Source organism: Taudactylus pleione, unplaced genomic scaffold (assembly GCF_031769625.1).
Source record: "Taudactylus pleione unplaced genomic scaffold, aTauple2 ptg000079l, whole genome shotgun sequence".
Taxonomy (NCBI): Eukaryota; Metazoa; Chordata; class Amphibia; order Anura; family Myobatrachidae; genus Taudactylus; species Taudactylus pleione.
Window position 1 is genome coordinate 1,332,381 of NW_028284481.1, and position 17,000 is coordinate 1,349,380.

General features: G+C 43.7%; 1 protein-coding gene across 1 annotated transcript in view; it reads left to right on the forward strand.

The window, feature by feature from the left end:
* The first annotated feature begins 10,901 nt into the window (after positions 1 to 10,901).
* The window catches only part of LOC148532314 (phospholipase B1, membrane-associated-like), a 243,485-nt gene continuing 237,386 nt past the window's right edge, over positions 10,902 to 17,000 (forward strand). The window contains exons 1-2 of the mRNA XM_088467994.1: positions 10,902 to 10,965; positions 15,252 to 15,353. Of these exons, the coding sequence (XP_088324120.1) occupies positions 10,902 to 10,965; positions 15,252 to 15,353 (166 nt within the window). The remainder of the gene's footprint in view (positions 10,966 to 15,251; positions 15,354 to 17,000) is intronic.

Sequence of the window (17,000 nt, forward strand, 5' to 3'; positions counted from 1 at the left end):
GGCAGTGGTTACATTGCATGCACAGGGCACATTGGTGGGCAGTGGTTACATTGCATTCACAGGGCACAATGGTGGGCAGTGGCTACATTGCATGCACAGGGCACATTGCTGGGCAGTTAAGCCTACTTAAATTTTTTAAAACTAATCCTGCTTCACATGCTTCGGAGGGCTGAGTGCTGGCCGTCAGTGCTGCTCTCATGACTCTCAAAATGGCGTCTGGGAGTTTCCCTGGGTGTGGCATTATATCGTTCATCGTTCATACGTTCATTATAGAATGATTTGAACAATAACGATATCGCCCAAATTGGACTTGCAGCACGGACGACAAAAGATCGTCCGCGGGAGTACGCATCGCTCAACTTTGGTTGCAAAGAAGTGGTGCAATATGGACGATATATCGTTGAACGATATTGTTATCCCTCATATCGTAACGATTTATCTGTCCGTGTGTACGCACCTTATGATAGATAATGGGTGTACACACTGATAGGGATCTATGATAGATATTGGGTTTACACACTGATAGAGATTTATGATAGATATTGGGTGTACGCACTGATAGAGATCTATGAGAGATATTGCGTGTACACACTGATAGAGATCTATGATAGATATTGGGTGTACACACTGATAGAGATCTGTGATAGATATTGGGTGTACGCACTGATAGAGATCTATGATAGATATTGGGTGCACACACTGATAGAGATCTATGATAGATATCGGGTGTACGCACTGATAGAGATCTATGATAGATATTGGGTGTACACACTGATAGAGATCTATGAGAGATATTGGGTGTACTCACTGATAGAGATCTATGATAGATATTGGGTGTACACACTGATAGAGATCTATGATAGATATTGGGTGTACGCACTGATAGAGATCTATGATAGATATTGGGTGTACACACTGATAGAGATCTATGAGAAATATTGGGTGTACACACTGATAGAGATCTATGAGAAATATTGGGTGTACACACTGATAGAGATCTATGATAGATATTGGGTGTACACACTGATAGAGATCTATGATAGATATTGGGTGTACACACTGATAGAGATCTATGAGAGATATTGGGTGTACGCACTGATAGAGATCTATGATAGATATTGGGTGTACACACTGATAGAGATCTATGATAGATATTGGGTGTTCGCACTGATAGAGATCTATGATAGATATTGGGTGTTCGCACTGATAGAGATCTATGATAGATATTGGGTGTACACACTGATAGAGACCTATGAGAGATATTGGGTGTACACACTGATAGAGATCTATGATAAATATTGGGTGTGCACACTGATAGAGATCTATGAGAAATATTGGGTGTACACACTGATAGAGATCTATGATAGATATTGGGTGTACACACTGATAGAGATCTATGATAGATATTGGGTGTACGCACTGATTGAGATCTATGATAGATATTGGGTGTACGCACTGATAGAGATCTATGATAGATATTGGGTGTACGCACTGATAGAGATCTCTTATAGATATTGGGTGTACACACAGATAGAGATCTATGATAGATATTGGGTGTACGCACTGATAGAGATCTATGATAGATATCGGGTGTACGCACTGATAGAGATCTATGATAGATATCGGGTGTACACACTGATAGAGATCTATGATAGATATCGGGTGTACACACTGATAGAGATCTATGATAGATATTGGGTGTACGCACTGATAGAGATCTATGATAGATATTGGGTGTACGCACTGATAGAGATCTATGATAGATATTGGGTGTACACACTGATAGAGATCTATTATAGATATTGGGTGTACACACAGATAGAGATCTATGATAGATATTGGGTGTACGCACTGATAGAGATCTATGATAGATATCGGGTGTACACACTGATAGAGATCTATGATAGATATTGGGTGTACACACTGATAGAGATCTATGATAGATATCTTTCAGTGAAGTCATCCTGCCACATCTCTAAACAGGCAAATTATGATAAAATCGTCCAAGCTGGCCTTCATGTATGGACGACCATAGATATCGGTATCGTCCATGCGGGGACGCGCATCGTTGGTTGTTCACTACATAAAAATGAACGATATGAATTATTTATTGGTGAATGATATCATTATCGTTCATAGATATCGTACTGTGGAGCTCATTCAGACCCGGATGCTAAGCTGCGCACTCACGCAGCTAATAGGGGCGGGGTATGCAAATGCTGCGAACACACTGTCTGGTGTAAGGACGCCCTCTATGTCTTGGAGAGCGACGGCAGAGCGAACACACGCCGGTATAAAGCCGCCCACTTTTTTTTCTTAACACATGTCATCTCCAGGAAGTGTATGATTAATCAGAACCATCGAGAGCCATCGGAGCTGCACGCAGCGCTTGAGGTAGACCCTACTCTGCCGCAAGCACTGCGATCACTGCAGGCTGAAATACAACCAAGTGACGTGTACAATGACTTTTCTTTGCTAATTATGCACACCCATAAAATTCCGTTTTGACGGGCAGACACGCCTGTGTTCGCAGCACCACGCCCCCGTTCACAAGCACCTTCCCCTGTCACCACCCACACACGGCACATTCTGTCATTCAAAATAGCATCTAGTCTGTGTACTACGAGAGCACGATTCCCTGCCGCAGTGACTGATTCACGCATGCGTACTTTGACGCATATGAATGAGCAAACGTGCGATAATCACCCATAGAATGCGTTTGCAGCTTAGCGAACAGGTCTGAATCAGGCCCTGTGTGTACGAACCTTTACTATCATTTTACAGACTGTTTCAAAAATGACAGGAGCTGATTGCTTGGTACTTTATCTCCATCTAATTTATCTCTCTCAAATGCTTAGTACATGGGACCTGATTCAGACCCGCTCGTTAGGATGCGTTTGCTCATAGCTGGCCGATGTTTGCATTGTGTGCATGTGTAACACCCTGTGTTAAATAATTAAATCTTTTACAAAACACAGATGACCCACACATATACAGTCTCGTCCATAAATATTGGGACATTGACAGAATTTTCATATTTTGTCCTCTATTCACCACCACAATGGCTTTGAAATGAAAAAATGTGATTTAACTGCAGACTTTCAGATTTAATTTGAGGGTAATTACATCCAAATCAGGGGAACGGTGTAGGAATTACAACGGTTTCTATATGTGCCTCCCACTTTTTAAGGGGCCAAAAGTAATGGGACAAACTAAACAATCCTAAATCTAACTTTCACTTTTTAATACTTTGTTGCAAATCCTTTGCAGGCAATTACAGCCTGAAGTCTGGAACGCATAGACATCACCAGACGCTGGGTTTCATCCCTGGTGATGCTCTGCCAGGCCTCTACTGCAAATGTCTTCAGTTCCTGCTTGTTCTTGGGGTATTTTCCCTTCAGTTTTGTCTTTATCAAGTGAAATGCATGCTCAATCGGATTCAGGTCAGGGGATTGACTTGGCCATTGCATAACATTCCACTTTTTAGCCTTAAAAAACTCTTTGGTTCCTTTTGCAGTATGCTTCGGGTCATTGTCCATCTGCACTGTGAAGCGCCATCCAATGAGTTCTGAAGCATTTGACTGAATATGAGCATATAATATTGCCCGAAACACTTCAGAATTCATTCTGCTGCTTTTGTCAGCAGTCACATCATCAATAAATACAAGGGAACCAGTTCCATTGGCAGCCATACATGCCCATGCCATGACACTACCACCACCATGCTTCACTGATGAGGTGGTATGTTTTGGATCATGAGCAGTTCCTTTCCTTCTCTTCTCTTCCCATCACTCTGGTACAGGTTGATCTTTGTCTCATCTGTCAATAGGATGTTGTTCCAGAACTGCAATGGCTTTTTTAGATGTTGTTTGGCAAACTCTAATCTGGTCTTCCTGTTTTTGTGGCTCACCAATGGTTTGCATCTTGTGGTGAACCCTCTATATTCACTCTTGTGAAGTCTTCTCTTAATTGTTGACTTTGACACATATACATCTACCTCCTGGAGAGTGTTCTTGATTTGGCCAACTGTTGTGAAGGGGTTTTTCTTCACCAGGGAAATAATTATTTTGTCATCCACCACAGTTGTTTTCCGTGGTCTTCCAGGTCTTTTGGTGTTGCTGAGCTCTCCGGTGTGTTCTTTCTTTTTAAGAATGTTCCAAACAGTTGATTTGGCCACACCTAGGAGCTCATTCAGAGTCGGTCATGAGCGCTGAGCGCTCACGACCGACTCGATGTTGCCCCACAGCGCATGCGCATGACGGAAACCGGCTCCGTCGTGCGCATGTGCGAGACCCGGCTAACGATGGGTGATCCGTCGTTAGGGGTCTCGTCGTAGACGGGGCGAGCTGTCGATGTTGAGTGACAGCTCGCCCCGTTTTCTGGGCGGGCCGGGGGCGTGCCTGGCCAAATGGAGGCGTTCCAGTAGGAACGCTTGCCGTTTGGGGGCGGCCCCACTGACATCATCAGTGATGTCAGTGGGGAGCTTCCTGCTCGATCAGAGCAGGAAGCTCCCTGGGGCTTAAGGTTGACGAGACTCTACCTTAGGGTGTCGTCGTAAGCCCCGATGGTCGCGATGGTCTTGACCATCGTGACCATCACCCTTGTCGGTCGTTAGAGCTGTGGGTGTTAACCTACAGCCTAACGACCGTCATGGAGGCGGCCTTTCAGGATGCAAGCGGCCGCCCTGTTTCTGAGCGACCGCTTGCATCCTACGACCGCCTCTGAATGAGGCCCTTAATGTTTTTGCTATCTCTCTGATGGGTTTGTTTTGATTTTTCAGCCTAATGATGGCTTGCTTCACTGATAGTGACAGCTCTTTGGATCTCATATTGAGAGTTGACAGCAACTGATTCCAAATGCAAATGTCACACCTAGAATCAACTCCATACCTTTTACCTGCTTAATTGATAATGAAATAACGAGGGAATAGCCCACACCTGTCCATGAAATATCTTTTGAGTTGATAGTCCCATTACTTTTGGCCCCTTAAAAAGTGGGAGGCACATATTGAAACTGTTGTAATTCCTACACCTTTCACCCGATTTGGATGTAATTACCCTCAAATTAAATCTGAAAGTCTGCAGTTAAAGTACATCTTGTTTGTTTCATTTCAAAGCCATTGTGGTGGTGAATAGAGGCCAAAACATTCTGTCAATGTCCCAATATTTATGGACCTGACTGTATGTATATATATATATATATATATATATATATATATAGGTGCTGAAAAATAAGAAGACGTGCGCCTAATAGTGTAGTATTTAAAAAAAAAAACAAATAGTGCTCAAAATAAGTAATGTGCGTACCAAATAAAAACTTTCAATAAAGCTTATCTGATGTCCAGGTCTCCCTCATGTGGTCAGGAATCAAAATCTGCCAATAGATTCCGGATATCAATCCAAAGACAGGTACCCTCTTATATGGACCTTAAATGAAAAGGCTCCAACCAAGCCCATACACATAATATAGTGTAGTAATTTCAGCCACTTAGAGTGGATAGTAAATAAATAATTCTGCGTACCAGATGTAGCAAATAGTAGTGCATATAAAGATAAGCTCCTTCCTGTTCTGTAAGTTACCAGAGATCACCCTCTACTTCATATATCGGGGGTATCCAGCCTCAAACCATAAAAAAGAGATTGACCTCCGTAAATAATTTTTATTTTCCAAACACATGTAAAAACGAACAGACAGATTATTAACAGGAATAAAATAACTAAAAGATGCTTATCTTTGGTAAGTTTTAAGCAGAAAAAGAGTCCACTCTGTTGGAGGTGCAGGAGAACCAGGCCCAACGCGTTTCGTCCCAATTGGACTTCCTCAGGGGTGATGCCCAGATGGTGGAGTACCTCCTTATATACCCCTTAGTAGGGGTGTGCCCAAATTTGCCAATATAAAGCTTGGAAGCCTTTCCCGGACTCCTCCGATCAGGTAAACCGTATTCTTCCCATCCAGGCCCGCATCACCGAGAGGAGCACTGTTCCGGGCAGCCGGTTCCTTCCACCAGCAATCCCCCTGAGGTTACTGTGTGTTGACTCCCAGCCTCTCTACGCTGCGGCCGCTTCTGCCACCGTACACTACTGACCGAAACGCGTTGGGACTGGTTCTCCTGCACCTCCAACAGAGTGGACTCTTTTTCTGCCAAGAAGATTGCAGCCACCTGTTATCATCAGGAGTGTTTCTTTTCGTAATTCACAAGTATCACAAAGAATAAATTGGTGACATTTTATGTCATAAAGACTATTTACAGAAGGAATTCAAAAAAATTTGTGCGCCAGTATTTCTATATCTATATATATATATATATATATATATATATATATATATATATAAAATATATATATATATATACACTATAAAGTTTAAGTACTAATAACCTGTGTGTGTTGAAATGTAATATATGATTGTGATTACGACAGGTTTATGAATACACCGCAATGGAAGGCAATAGTGACCCTGGACACCCTTGATACAGTTTAATGAAAATGTACATGGAGCTGTTGTATCTGTGACTAGTGAAGGCAATTCTCCTATATGGTTACTCGTAACACCACACGGCCATATAGGTAATTATGGTGCCAAAGTTAGTAAGGATCCTGGAAGGTTCCAGAAATGGCATGCGCTAGGTACAGAGGGGAGGGACTTGTGGCAGGCTGAGGGGAAGGCTATAAATAGGAGAGAGCTAGTGTTAGTTGGCAGACTGGAGTTCCCCCTCGTGAGCCCTCTGATCTAAAGCCGCAGCGCTGAGCTGAGGTAACCTAATGAGAGCGGCAGCAGCGGCTGTGAGGCTGGATTAGAGGAGCCAGTGAGGGCTGGGTGGAGCAGGGAGACCCCGGTGAGGAGGGTACCTGCGGAGGAGTGGAGCCGCTGTGTGCGGTCTCGGCAACAGTCCGGACGGCTGTCGGGGGAGTGTGGCTGTGCTTGGTGAGCAGTTACCACCCACAGCTTAGCGACCGACTAGGGTGATGGTCGCGATGGTCAAGACTGTCGGGGCTTGCGACGAGACCCTAAGGTTGGGTCTCGGCAACCGCAAGCCCCAGGGAGCTTCCTGCTCTGATCGAGCATGGAAACTCCCCACTGATATCACTGCTGATGTCAGTGCGGCCGCCCACAAAACGGCAAGTGTTCCATCAGGAACGCCTCCGTTTGTGTAGGCACCCCCCCGCCCCCCCTACAAAACGGGCCGAGCTGTCAATCAACATCGACAGCCGCCTCTTTTGTAGTGAGCTCCGGAGCGAGAGAGTTTCTCTCCAGCTCCGGGGCTTGCACATGCGCAGTGCGGCCGCTGCATGTACGCAGGGCCTAAACATCGACCCAGTTGCGAGCGCTCAGCGCTTGCGACCGGGTCTGAATGAGGTCCTCAGTTTTATACTTAAGCGGAGAGACAAAAGACAGCTAACTGAAAGGGGGGGACTATTATCCCCACATTGCTTGGATCGTATCAATAATAACAAGTACTGTAAATTCAGCAGCATTCAGAGGAGTACTAAGGGGCCCATTTATTAAGGATCGCATTTTGCAATGCGATCAGGGCATGCAGTATCGCCCATGATCGCATTGCAAAATGCGATCATACCGGCCGAATGTATGACCCGGCACATGCACGGAGACGGGCTCCGAAAAGAGCCCGTCCCTGCGATGTGGCCGGAGCGCATTCCGGGCTGCTGCGCGATCCCTCCGCAGGCTCAAATGCGGTAAGTGCCCATAGGACACAGCGGCTAACGCTATCTGCAGATGGCGTTAGCTGCTGGGGTCAATATCGCATTCCCGATATTGATACATTTGGCAGCATCGCATCCCCCATAGCAACCTATGGGGGAGGCGGCTGCCGGCGGCAATGGAGGGATCGTAGCAGGTATCGGAGATACCTGCTGTGGTCCCTCCTTCATACATTCGGGGGATACTAAGTATTTGAGGTAAACCCCCGAAAACAGGTGTTTTCGGGGAATTTACCTCAAATGATCTTTGATAAATGGGCCCCTAAAGCTCAGTCTACAATAGTACAGTAAATACTCCAGTAAAGTTATCACCTGTATTAGAGGAACCATAAACAACCAGGCAGCCGACATCTAATATAATCCCTATATTCAGTAGTTCTCCCCCTGCATAGATATATAAATACTGCACATCATTCAGATCTCCTCTTGGGATTAATTTGCAGGTAAACAAGGTTGATAGACTAAAGTGAGCAAACACAGAGCAGCTGATATATGGGAGGTTTGCCTTCACTTTAAGAGGTTATTGATGAACGCTTGTTTAAATGTCATTAGAGGGACTATCCTACAAATTGAGAAGTATGTCACCTTGTTAGTCTATCTACTGTGACGGATCTTCACACAATTCAAGGTTTATAATACTACAGGAACAGTAATACCAAACAACCAAGTTACGAACTCTGCAAGTGTTACTGATCTAAACGAAAAAAAAACATCTCTCAGCTGTAGTTAGCCAGGGAATATACTAGACCCTCTAATACGATTTGCTGTTCAGAATTATAAAACAGGAAAAAGGGAGGGATTTCAGTTCCTAAATACCATCTGTTAGTTGAGTATCCACATAACACTGTCAGTCCACCTGCAAAGGACTTTTAACTTTGTGAAACTATTTCAAGCATCGTCATATCAGGACACTAGACAAACTACTCTGAGAGAAAGAACATTTTTCCTATGGAGTGCATTTAGTTATGGAACAGTAAACTGTACTGTGTCAAGATATACTGTATAATTACTTTGAAGTAGTAGGGTTAACATCATATTCTCTGTGATATGTTTACCTTTGTATATTACTGTATAGTGCAAGTGTATACTGTTACATTTAAACATTTATAGGGGGAAAAATATACTGCTTGTGTATTGTTACTTACCTGCCTCTCCTAAAAGCGTATCTGTGTCCGAAACTGGTCCTGGAGAGAGAAAGAAATCGAGAAGAACGTGAGTTGTTGATATTGCTGGGACATATCTACATATATATATTATTGTAACACACTACATCAACCATTGGGTTTTCCCAAGTAGACCAACAACGATCATAAATACTTGGGTGGAGGCACTGATCAGAAAGACAGTCATACTACTTATTAGACGTGGTGGGATTGGTAACCTAGTGTCCCCTTTAGAGGTTAAGGGGGAGGGTTACACATGCGTATGCATCACAGTGCGCGTGCGCAAACCAGTGCGAGAGATCGGGAAGCGTTCGCTCGCTGCGCATAGACAGCCCAGCACAGTGAGTGACAGGAGAAGTCGTTTGTGGGTGGTGACAGGGGCTGGCCATTATAAACGGGGGAGTGGAGGTGCGAACGCAGGTGTGCCTGGGCGTCTTAACGCCGGTTCAAAGGCGTGCATAATTAAAAGGCAGCGCCATAGTACACCTGGATGGTTTCTTACACTGAAGTGCTCGCAGTGCTTGCGGTAGAGTATGGTCTGCCTCAAGTGCTGCGATTGCACCTGATGTTACCCGATGTACAGATGATTGCATACACTTCCTGGTGGAAATTATGTGTGCGTGCATTCGGTATGATTCACCGCTGGCCGCATTGCCGGTTCAAATCCCGGCAACGTCAGCCCGACAGAGGAGGAAATCCCGATCGTCCTAAAGGTAAGTATAAACTAATCTAATTCTACCCCCTAACCCTCCTTTAGGGTGCCTAACTCTAACCTCCCCCCTCTAAGTGCCTAAACCTAACCCCCCCTTCCCCGCCGCCTAAACCTGTCCCCCGGGGGGGTGCCTAACCCTAACCCACCCTCCCCCTTGCCTAACCCTAACCTCCCGGGGGGGTGCCTAACCCTAAGTCCCCCTCTGGAGCCCTTAACCTAACCCTCCACCCCCCGTGGCTGTCCGCACCCAGCATCACTTCGATTGGATGCCGGGCGCCGGTCTCCCGGCATAGGTAAAATGACACGCGTCTAGATTTAGACGTCTGTCATTTAACCCTCACCGGGTGCGTGTGGGCGTATTAAGACAGGCAGTGGGCGTCTGCATACACAAAGCGATCGCACGCTAAGACATAGTGGGCGTGCTAATGCCTTGCGCTCGCCTGCCTTGCTGTGGGTTGGCCGGATTTGCTTACGGTGGGTGCGTACGAATGCATCTAGCGAGCGGGTCTGAATCGAGCCCATAGACCCCTAAGTTATCTGTGGGTAGGATTTGTGTTCTAAGGAACATAAGTTAAATGAGGAGGGGGCGGTAGCGGCCTGCTGCTTTATCCGCTATGTGTCGCTGGATTATGGGAGGGGGCAGAGCACCACATTTGGCACATTTACCTGCACAATAGGTAAATTCAACTCAGATTGGTAGATGATACAAATGATATACAGTACGGAAGAACAAACATGTGCGTCACATTGTCCAAATGAAATCTGTAATGGTTGAACTTGTTAATAATATTCTTCTATCTGACTTTTATGTATACAGTAAATGTCTATTACCCTGAATAGAAACTGTGTCACATTGGGAGTAGTTATTGTCGTGTGTCTTCATAATTAGTAGAAATTAGCCATTGATGTGATGTTTGTGGCAATTGCTGAATTACTATGGATGTGTGAGGGGAGCAGACTGCGCGGTACCTCCAGGAAGGAAGGGAATGAGCCCCTCAGCGGCTGAGCCCATTGCTATACATTATCCTAACATACAGTGACAGCCGCTGCTGGGCGACTCAGCGTGTCAGATAACATTTTACAAGTGTGGCATTGAAATGTTTGTGCTTTTATCGTATACTAGGCCGGGCTTCAGCTCTCAAAGGTGAGGATGATAACACACTTTATGGTTGCTGGGTTATCAGTCCCACTCAAATTAGTATAAAAGCAGCAAAGGGGCATAAAGAAGCATTTCTCCATTGTAACAACGTATAGAGCTAGTGACACCGGACGTAGTGACACAGAGAAGCCTCACAGAAGATCCCAGCCATGGGGGTCCAGCTCGGAGCAGTATTCTGCCTCCTGGCCTCACTCTCATTGATGCTTGTGGACGGTGAGTAATGGGAGATTGGGACTGTGATTTAGGAGTCCATTGTAATTAAGATCCATTTTGTATTAATACACTGTAGTTGTTGGATGCAGGTACTTACAGTTATACTCAGACTTCAGGGGGGTAAATTTACTAAAGTGGGAGTTTTTAGAAGTGGAGATGTTGCCCATAGCAACCAATCAGATTCTAGCTATTATCTTCTAGAAGGTGCTAGTTAAATGTTAAGTAAAATCTAATTGGTTGCTATGGGCAACATCTCCACTTCTAAAAACTCTCACTTTAGTAAATATACCCCCTGGTGTGATGTATTAATGTGCGGTATATTGTGTGATTTTAAAACAACCATCAAACAGACAGATGCGATTTTCAAACACCAACTGCTGTAATGATTAGTCTGCACCCAAGGTGATAAGACGGCTGTAAAAGATTCAAACTGTGTGAAAAGGAAGTTTCTTCCTGATAAAACTCTGACTTAAATGTATCTTTAGAATACACATTTTGAGAGGCATTTATGTATGCATCCCATAAGCGTGGTGTAGTTAATTTCGTGTTGATGATGATGATGATGATGGTAATGGGGGGACTTACAAGGATATGTATCAAGGCTTGGAGAGAGATAAACTTGAATAGTTGCCCAAAGCAACCAATCAACTTCTGTCACTTCAAATGCTGTACTAGATAAATGACGCAGGCTGACTGGTTGCTTTGGGCAACTATTCAAGTTCAAACGTCTCCCCCTTGGTCATATATTTATAGAATTCACTCCTTTTCAGAAGAGTAGATATCTGGGTAATTCCATTTGTGTAGTACCACCCTTGTGTCAGTCCTCTTTACCCACTAAGGTTTAGATCATGACACAGGCTTATACTGATACACAGTGTCCATCTACAGATATGCTGGGACTCCTTAAGCTGGGTACACATTAGGTCTCCGTGTCGGCCGTTCGGCCGACCTATCTGACAATTTGTCTGCCCGCCCAGTTGAGCTGTCAATCATCGCCGGATCCCACAGCATGTATACGGATGAACAGCGGGTCGCCTGTACACACCAGCAGATCTGCCGGCCACCTGCTGTGCTGCAGGGCTGATCCGATATGTCATTCACAGATATATCTGCTGTACACACCCGGCCAATCACTATAGATATATATCGCCTGTTCAAACTAACGGGTGTTATATCTTTCACTATGTACCAAGCTTAAGTGCAAGATAACATTTCCTCACAGAATGAGTAGGGTCTCAAAGCTTTAGGGGTAATATTCTCTAGCTAGATATTTCCATGGCAGAATTTTTGGAAGTGCTCATGCTCGCCGCACTATTTCTTAATCCTAAGTAATGTCACTCACTGTTTCGCTTTCCATAACCCATCTCCATCATCACTGATATGTGTCACCAAATAGGCTCAAGCACGGCGTTCCTGTCACATGGAGATCACTGACATAGATGTGGATTTAGGGCCGCGACAGAATTTGCATACACCTCTAAATCAGGCCCTTAATCCCCTTAATTAGCCTTTAATACTGTATGTCGTATAAGGGGCCTATGTATCATCGGGGGCCATCTGGACTGGACCCAGATAATTAAGTATCCAGCTCACCATGAGTTGGCGTGGTGGATACATAATTACCAAAGCAATTCAATATTGCTCCGATAAAGGGACAGCTGCTCCAAAAAGCAGCTGTCGCCACGATCAGTAACACCCTGCCGAAATACAGACTAAGGGCCATATTCAATTTGGAGTGAAAAGCCGTTATTGGCGATACGTTATAGCCGATTACATCATTTTCACATTTTCCACTTATCCTTGTATTCAATTTCCCCGACTTTTCGACAGTGCAGAAAGTCAGAGGTTCGAACCCATGATAAAGTATCACTAATGAATAGGTGGCGAGAACAAGTGCAAAATTGGGGTTTTGGGGTACAGACTTCCAAAAACCACCCTGCACCCCTTGGACAGTCCCCCAAAGTTTATTCTGTGTCAAAAAAAATTAAAAAAGGACCACAGGACACCCCAAAAAAGGTACTTTCATTTTAGGGGTCGAAAAGAAAAAAAGTTTGGAGAAAAGCTTCTAAACTAGTGAAATAGACTCGGGGGGCGGGGGGGGGTCCCCAAGTATGCGGCAGGTGTATTTTGACTGCAGGTGGTTGCGGCAGGTGGATTTTACATGATTTTTAAAACTTCACATTAAACCACTTTACAATATGCTTGCACCCATTTTCATGTACTCCAAATTTGATGGGACTACTTATTTTTTCACAAAAAGTTGCTAAATGCTATTCTTCACCACTTTACCAAAGACACTATATAGCACCTATTGAGACCGTTTAAAGACCCCACATACCTTTAGCAGAGATTTTCGGGGGTACCCATAGTGAACCCCCATGTCAGAGCATCTTTTGGGAGGTGTTAGGCTGATTTCCTCAAAAATGACAGGACTTTTCGCCGATTCCCTTTTCGCCGGGTCCCGTTTTCGCCAAAATGAAATTGAATACGGGGAATAGCGGGGACGAGCACGATACTTTATCGCTGGCAAAACCTCAGATGACGGCGAAAAGTAAATTGTGTAATTGACTTTTGTGTAATGGGCTTGTGTAATGGGCTCATTAGTAATGATGAATAGCCCCTAAATACTAATAAGACATATTAAAAGTGTTCTGATGTGCGTATGTTTAGATCAAGATCTCAAGATATGTTCATCTCAATAAATTGCAGAAATTCTGTTTATTATTTAAATCATATGTATAATGTATATACGCTTATGCCCATCTGTAGCGTATAGATAGAGTTTGACAACTGGCAGTAAATGTGACAGTCGCAATGTTACATTAGTACACAATATAGTGTAATGAAATGTAACACACAAGAAAATAGTCTGGGTTTTATTAGAGTAATATTGTTACCTCTCATTTGTAAAGGCCCCCATACATCAGCAATTGATTGCAGCAATCGTGCAATTTGCAATCGATTGTGTATAAAAATCTTTCCCTTTTTCAATCGATTGTGGCAATTGTACAACCTGCAATCGATTGAAAAAGGGAAAGATTTCTATACACAATTGATTGCAAATTGCACGAATGCTGTAATCAATTGCTGATGCTTTTGCTTGACATCCGAGGGCCGAGCTTGCTGCCAGTGCCGGCCCTGATTACTTTGTTGTTCTAGGCAAGATTTTAGCTGGTGCCCCTTAATTTCCAGCCAATCTCACCACCGAGCACTGTGTTCCTACCCTCAAAAAGAAGCTGCTGCTACTTCTAAAGAAACCAGTGCACAAGTTATAACTGTAGTGTAAATATTTATTATATATATTTACCTATAGCACCAGCATACTGTATTACGTTGCGCTTCACATATTCCGGTTGCTTGGAAACCCCCCTTCCCAGCCCACACCATGACCACAATAGAGATATTAATAAAATAGAATTTGACAAGTGCTGCATGTTCTCAGTATCACAAATGAAATAATTAGCACCACCTGTGGTTCTTTTAACATGATAACATGTATCAGCAAGTAATATATACACCTGTGCACCAACTAGAAAACATGCACTGCTAGGGGTGCACTGCTATAGACGTCCAATAGGGTTAATTATTAATTCAGTGCATAAATATATCCAGGGCAGTGGTAGGTTCTTCTGCTGCTCCCCCAGACACCCGGACTTGCTCCCATGCTCTGGCTACATCTGCAATAAAAACATTCAGCTCAGGCAGGATGGCCCTACTGACACATCTAATGGCTTACTGTGATCGCTGGTCCTGTATATGCTGGATTTATGACACACAATACACTATGTATGACACATCTAATGGCTTACTGTGATCGCTGGTCCTGTGTATGCTGGGATTATGACACACAATACACTATGTATGACACATATAATGGCTTACTGTGATCGCTGGTCCTGTGTATGCTGGAATTATGACACACAATATACTTTGCATGATGCATATAAAGCTGGTTAAGTGCTAATTATGCCCTCTTCATGGACTGGCCACATAAGTATTTGAAAACCCCCCTCTAGCAATTCTGCGTTTGCCACTGCTAATTAGAAAGCAGATTTTAGAGACAGCTGTTCACATAGCTTTTGTGGGAACATGGTGTGTTTACTCCCAGGTTTTAATGTAATAAAAAATACTGTGATATGTATGTACTAATTTATAATCTCCGAGCTCAGTGGAAGGAAATGATTGGTGGTGACCATGGCAACTGTGACATCACATGCAGGAACAGGCCATGATTTTATTCTGCTGTCTGAGAGATTGTAGCAAATTTTGTTTTGTTACTTGTTTAGTGGAAGTTTTTGCTATTCAGCAGGACGGGTTTTATGTATCACAGGGCACAGGTCTTATGTCCAGCGACAGTTTTACTTTTCACTTGTTTAAGAAAAAAGAAAGTATCGTTACTATATGAGAACTATATAATGCACCTATTAGAGTCATTTCCCATGCTCAGCTTCCGTCCCCATAGTTCTCAATAGAGACAGCAATATGGGTCTTTTATATTGAACGATTTAACAGTATTGCTGTTAGGGCAAGCTGGGATGTGTAGTTCTACAGCAGCAACAGGTTGCCTGCCCCTTGTATAGAGCTCTATTGTACACCTTGTGACACCTTATCATGAGCGGTGATACCTTATCACCAGATGTTTAGCATATCACGCAAAGCCACACCAATGTCCGTCCGGAAGGGTAGTTAAATGAAGAGACATCAGTACATACATATTTTGGCTGCTCTGTATTCTGCACAGCAAAGCTTAACATACCTACTTTTTGCACTATGTTCCTGGAGACATGTCTATTGCACTTGTGCATATCTTCAGAAAAATGGCCAGCGCCATTTTCCCAGTGATTTATGTTAACAGCGCCAACCGATACTGGACCCTGGAGAGGTAAGTATATTATTATATGGGTGCAGGGTCAGTGTGGGCCCGAAATCCTGAGCCCATTATAGGTACGCCGATGGGTGCGGCTCTTGGCATGACAATCTGAGCTGCATCAGAAAATTTCCCAATCACTCAGATGATTGCTCCATACATTCCGCTTAGGCCGCTGCGCCTCCGTTTTTTTGTAACTCCCACTTTTTTAATTCAAATTTCTCAATAGCAGTCTGAAATGTTTTGCCGAATGCTGTTTCCATCAAGATTGCTCTACCTTTATATATATATATATATATATATATATATATATACATACAATTTTTTAGATTTTATCTAGAACACAACTCCAATGACAAAATTATCTAGATATATTGGGACACATCGGATATTTGCTCCTTTGAAAATGTGTCCACCATGCTCTCTTTCACTCCGCAAGAACAAGATGCCATGTTATTAGAAATGTAGTTCCCTATTTATGTGGCATATTTACTAAGCAGTTTTTGCTGGATATCCCCCAAATGTACCTTGGAGGGACCACATTTCCGACAGCAGTCACAGCCCCCATAGGTCTGTATGGGGGCGTGAAATCTGTCAGATTTACCAAACTTGGCCGCCGCAAATGACGCACAAATTGCCAGGAGTCACATGTGGTCAGTAGACTGCACATGTGCAGTAGTGCGGAGGGGACTCGAAAAAGGAGTGAAATTATCGCTATTTCACTTCTTACACATCGCAGGGAGTCCCTGTCCCTGCATATGTATATTAGTACATTTGGGCAAAACCTAATTTCTTATTGACGCAAATAACAGCAAAAATAAATTATAAGTATGGTGTATAAAACCCGATAATTGGTAACTATGCCACTAACTAAGCAGGCAGAGTGTGACTGATAGCTTTGTATACTTGCTGTGCAGAAATGTAGATTGGTTGATTCATACACACAGGACACAGGGATGTCACAGCACCTGAATGCCTCCAGAAACACATTTTTTACATGTATGAGATCCCATCAGGACACATATACCTATAGATGTGGGAGGAGCTTCAGCTGTCTGTAATGAAGGGCCGGTACTACTGTAAAATATCATTGCTGCAGTGGAATGACAGGGTAACACTGAACTGTGTATTTTATTTTCATATACTGTTTTAAAATTAAAAAGTTGGG